General features: G+C 40.5%; 1 protein-coding gene across 1 annotated transcript in view; it reads left to right on the top strand.

Annotated features, from left to right (window-relative positions):
• The window catches only part of ZNF451 (zinc finger protein 451), a 37,750-nt gene that overhangs the window by 24,363 nt on the left and 7,523 nt on the right, over positions 1-5,864 (top strand). The window contains exons 11-12 of the mRNA XM_010010420.1: positions 70-200; positions 1,115-1,301. Of these exons, the coding sequence (XP_010008722.1) occupies positions 70-200; positions 1,115-1,301 (318 nt within the window). The remainder of the gene's footprint in view (positions 1-69; positions 201-1,114; positions 1,302-5,864) is intronic.

Here is a 5,864-nt window from a genome sequence, read left to right as displayed (position 1 = left end):
CCCCCCCTTCATTTTGTGGTTTGGGGTGTTGGTTGGTTGGATTTTTATTTATTTTTCTTCACTGTTTAGGAGGCTATAGCAACTGGAAACCTCCAGTGCATTGCAAAATTTACAATTACCTTAAGAGGATTGGATGTTTCTTTCTTCATCCACGTTGCGGTACCAGAAGGGAAGCAGCAGACTTTGCTATCTGTGTCCACGTAAGTTTTAGTGCATGCTTGCTTTATTGTTACATTTCTGTACCCAGAGAAGAGTGGCACGCAGTATCTGTTGTTGATGTTAAATACTAATTACTAGATGACTGCATGGGCCTCCTGTGTCTGCTACAAAGAATGATAAACCTGTCACTGAAGACAGCCTGTTGAGAAATGATTTATGGGGTTTTTTTCTTTCTATAGGAATAAAACTTAGCCTAAGACATCAGTCTGTTGTGGAGGGGAAGGGGACTGTTGGGGAATGAAGAATAAAAAACACCCACAAATCTTACAGTTTCTGTTTCAGAGAAATGCACCTCCTGCCTCTCTCTTCAAGTAGCCCAAATCTAGAGCCATTTTTCAGATGGAGCTGGATGAGTGTCAGTTTCAGAGACCTTGCTGGGCTGACAAAGAGCAGTGCCTCGGTTCAGTAGACCTAGGGCTTTGGGTGGGTTGGGAGAGCTGCAGGTGAAGGACAGGAATGTGGGATGCCATAGGGTTCTTAATACAGTGCTTTATCAGTTAGATAAAACTACTTGAGAATCCAACTATATGTTGTGCAACAGTGTTTGTATGTTATGTTACACTTTTTCCAGAATTTTTAAAATACACTGCACAAGTGATTTCTTTCATGTGGAGCTGGTTCTGAAATGCTGCTCTCTAGGAATTTGTTCTGTATTCCATCTGTACTGTTCTGGTAGCCATTTCCTATATCTATTGTCATATGTATAGAATAAATGCAGTGTTGAACCATGGAAATAATGCCTTTCACAGTGGTATAATGTGCACTGGACCATAAAAGTGGAGATAAGTTGCTGTAGAAAGCTTTCCTATGAAGATGTGTCTTACAAAAAGCTTGCCAAACCCCACAAGATGAAAACATGATCTCAGTTCAACACTTGTCATTTGTTTCCATATAGGCTGGTCGTCTGGATGAGCACCTGCCCAAGCAAATTCCTTTCACTATTCTTTCTGGAGACAAAAGCTTCCTGGAACTGGAAAGTCAATTTAAGATGACCCAGCGGCCAGCTCGCATCCTAAATCCCCACCACATTGAAGGAGACATGATGTATGCCTTGCTAAACAGCATTTCTGATACCACAAAAGGTAGAAAGTAAACATTAAACACAATCTTTCCAGTTGATAGTTCTTCCCAATAAAAGACTTGAATGCTTCGTGTTGCTAATGCAAGCTGTTGCTTTGATTCTTGTATTGTACAGGTATTTCAGTGAAGTATAGATCAGAAAAACAATATTCCTGGGGCAAGCTTTGAAACCAGACTTAGTTAAGCATTTTTATTCAACATAACAAAGTGTTTCTGCTTTATTCTTTATTATAGCAGGACACAAACTGTTGTTTCAGCCTGAAAACTCCTTTTTAGTTAAACAGAAGCTGTTTAGTGCACTCTTGTGTGCATATCCGTCACTTTGTACTCAAATCTGCTTTGCTTGGTTTGTTCTGGGTCTGTAACAAATGTGACCCTGCTAAAGCATTGTTATTTCCCAAAATATCTTTGCCTATTTTAACTCTGACTGTCCTCCTAGCTACTTGCAGTCACTTGATCAGTGTCTTCACTGGCACATGGCTCATGAATCCGTTTGGAGGTAAAACATCAGTGAAAACTTTTATGTTCTCTAGAATGCCATATTCTAATTAATGGCATGCTAAAATGATCGTGCTGGTTTTACGTAGGATAATCAAAGATGTTTGAGCTAGCTCATTTTCATGCAAAGGATACTAGAGCTCAGGTGAGTTTTAATAATTCTCAGTATTTTAAAATACCTTGAAGTAAAGGTTTCCCAGAAAATGACCTGGCATCTCTCTGTAGACACGTTGCTTTTCCTGGTTTCTTGTTGTGGTTCTGGGGGCTTGTAAATTGAATGCATATTACAGAAGGTTGAATTCGCCCTAAGCTGCTTTCAGAAAAATACACTGCTAGTCTTAATTTGGGTGTATGAGAGCTATCACATGGTGCTGCTGTCCTACCAGAAAGACTGGAGTGCAGTGCTAGTGCTGAATGGTGAATTGGCATCAATCAGTTGAAGGGAAAAAGATAGAATAATTAAATGGTTTCCTGAAAAAGAATGATCTTTGAGCTGGAATTGATTTACCTGCTTGTGATACAGAAAAGGTGCTGATAGTGTTTCCTGGCCACCCCAAGCATTTGCTGGTCTAGACTTTTCAGCTTCGTTGTGGAGATGTGATTCCCAGCCAGAAGCAGCCATACCAGTAACATTTCTTGGCGTAGTGAATTACAGAACTGTAACTTCCACTAGTGCAGCTCGTTTTGCTCAAGGGGGAAGATGACTTTTCTCCAGTTACCCATAAAGCTATGCATTGAGTTATTGCATTCCCACTACGAATGTTTTCTTTGCAGAGCATATTGAAATTCCTAGATTGATAGATCTCTTTGAAAGTGATTATAGCTGTAACTGTATATTAATGTGGGAGGCTGGTTTTGCTTCAGGACCTTTGCATATTTTTGGAAGGAAGACTTGGAAGAGAGATGTAACTGGCAAGCAGTCAATTTAGCTGTAAGTCAGTTTAGCTGTAGAGGTTTCCTTTCTCATACAGTTTGTTGTGTGACTTGACAATACCAGACAGTGAGGAGAGGGGAATGACTCTTTTGCTATGCCAAGGGTACTCCAGCTCCCTGCCTGGGTAGTTCTGCTTTATTCGCCAGGGTACACTGGCCCAGAGGTGATGACTTTGATCTGTTTTCTGTGTATAATTTATACTCCAGTAATTACATTTATTTTGGTCTTGCTTTCAGAAGATTCCTAATCTAAACTATCTTTTGATGTCCTTTACTATGTTAATATTTACTCATAGCAGCCTTCCAGTATCTGAAGGGGGCCTACAAGGATGATGGGGAGGGACTCTTCATCAGGGACTCTAGTGGTAGGACAAGGGGTAATGGCTTCAAACTTAAACAGGGGAAGTTTAGATTAGATATAAGGAAGAAGTTCTTTACAGTGAGGGTGGTGAGGCACTGGAATGGGTTGCCCAAGGAAGTTATGAATGCTCCATCTCTGGCAGTGTTCAAGGCCAGGCTGGACAGAGCCTTGGGTGACATGGTTTAGTGCGAGGTGTACCTGCCCGTGGCAGGGGAGTTGGAACTAGATGATCTTAAGGTCCTTTCCAACCCAAACCATTCTATGATTCTAATATTTACTGTTAGGGTGATGGGCACTACAGGGGGGCCCCAGAACCTAAGTTGCTCTTCTATATCCCACCTCAGTTATGCATGGGGTTGTTATTAAAAATAATACTTTGAGCTGGAAAGTGATGGAATTGTGCATGTGTCCCTTGGCTGTTGGCACTCCCTGGCAAATTTTTAAGGAACAGAATTGTCTTGAGCCATCCTTGTTCCCCTTCTCCAGTCATTGTCAATAGGGGGAGACCTAACAGTGAGACTTGCCTTTGTCCTCTTCCTGTATTAAACCAGGATGTTAGAAAATTCAGTTTTGCTAAAAGGCCTATGGTTGCTGTGTAGTGGGATGATGTTGTTACCAAAAGCCTATTAAGTTTTTAAGAGAGAAAGACACCACATAAGACACACTTCACTGTGTGGCTCAGCAGAACCAGCAAGCATTTGCAAGTTTTAGTGTGGCAAGACCAGTATTGGAGGTCTGAGATGGAAAGTGCAGTGTATCACAGGCTGGTATAGCCTGTTGTCCTGTTAAAGAAATGCAGCTGAATATAAGGAAATATAAATAAGACATGCTTGCTTTGTGACTTTCTCAAGCCTATGGCTATTATTCTGGAAGAAGAAATAAGTGAGAAACAGTTACAACAGAGAATTGTGTTGAAAAAAGCAAGACAGTTGTTGGTATTGGATGAGCTGCAAAATCAAAAAGCTGTTTCCCTGAGTCACCTTCACCAAGCTGTCATTAGCTTATGAGCAGCTGGGTTGTGTTTGGATTGTGGCACTATCTGGCAGTTGCACCTTGTGAACCATTTTACTGTGTCAGCAGAACTGCTGTGGGAACAGTGGTACATGCATTCATTTTACAATAAATAAATAAAGTTCCTGCAGAAGTTGCAATAGGATATCAACTGTATGTTACCATTGGCTGTAGTGGATTCATGAATTTCCTTTGAGGTATGAAAAGAGTAGGCAAGATATTTATTCTTATTTGCTCTCTTCTGCTGCTAAACCTGGGTTCATAAATACAGGTTTGTTTCTTTTATGTTGAAAGCACAACACATAATGGCAGATTCATGCATGTTAATCAAGTAGTTTGAGAAGGGTAGAAAAGTTTTCAATGTCTCCTTTTGTAATTCCTTTGCAAAGAGAAGTTCGTAGCATGCAGGAAATCACCATTATTCCCTTATGTCTTTACACTTGATACCTAGTCATGACAGTACTGCAACAGCTTATACTTTAAATGAGTGCCGGATGATGTTGAGGGCAAAGCTGATGGTAGGTTATGAGTCATCATACCCATCCTGACCCAGATTTTTATGCCACAACTTCTTGGTTCACAAGAGTGATTTTTGTGTAAGTTGGTGGGTTTAGCTTAACTCTATTTCTCACAGTCATATTCAGATGAAATCCTTTACTGGCTGAGCTCTTAAGTAAAACAGCCTTTTTTTAATAATCGGAGGACCAAATTTTTTCAGTATTTCTTCTCCTTTCTTTTAGAGCCAGGTTGTCTCATGAGACTGAGAAAATCAGTGTAGTAGTGCTGTACTCTGTTATCTGCCAACCAACCAAGTACACCTCTTTCACTGTCATATGAAATTTGCTTCCACTGTGCTCAAGTCGAGTTGTCAGCCTGCATCTTCAATCTGCTACTATTGCCTGAAGTGTTCAAATACTACTGAATGCAGCTTCTATGAGAGTTTATATTTGGAAGAGCAGGATTTCAGTTCATCTCAATGCTACTAAGCTTCCCAGCTAGCTCCCACTATCCCCAAAATTTTATGGTCTACATACAACCAACAGAAGAATTTAAGAAAAGTTCAAGGATTAATTTACAGAAGACACTGAGAATAATTGCTAGCCTTCTCAGTAGTCAAGGTTTTGTGGGTGTTGAGGTCTGATATGAATACCACATCTGACCCCAGTCTCTGCTTCTTCCGAGCCTTCAGTTAACACAGACTGTCAATGACTGAAGACAGGTCACAGCCTCCAGCCCCCACTGTCCAAAAAGGCTGAATACGAAGGGTATGAGCATCTGCAGTGTGATGCACCATGAATGAATGATAGTTACTCTATTAAGAATATATTCATTTATTTACACTGTTATTATGGTGACCACAGCCTATTGCAGTAGGGAGTGATAAGAAAGTCACCTTTGAGTTGTAGCCTTGTGTTTAGCTACAACAGGAAGTTATTACTGGCTTTGGTATGTCAGTGGCATCTCTTATGTGCATCTTCGAACATATGTATATGCCTTAGGGAGGAAACAGTGTATTGAGACCTAGGATAATGAGTCTGAACAAGAATTGCAGCCAAGTGGATGAACTTGAAAGACCTCCGCCACCCAGATCACACAAAAAATTCTTCAATTAGTTTAATCTGGAATTTGAGAAGTGTCTAAGATGAAGGTTAAATGAAAGTCTGAATGACCTTCATGGTATTCATGGTATTTTCTTGAATGAACAAATGAGTGAGCATCTGCAGGGAGAGATGCATACATCTGGAGGAAGAGAGGTCTTGGG

The sequence above is a fragment of the Nestor notabilis genome, unplaced genomic scaffold (genome assembly GCF_000696875.1).
Source record: "Nestor notabilis isolate BGI_N333 unplaced genomic scaffold, ASM69687v1 scaffold12172, whole genome shotgun sequence".
Classification (NCBI taxonomy): Eukaryota; Metazoa; Chordata; class Aves; order Psittaciformes; family Psittacidae; genus Nestor; species Nestor notabilis.
The sequence above is the reverse complement of the archived record's forward strand: the minus strand, read 5'-3'. Positions and strand labels throughout refer to the sequence as shown.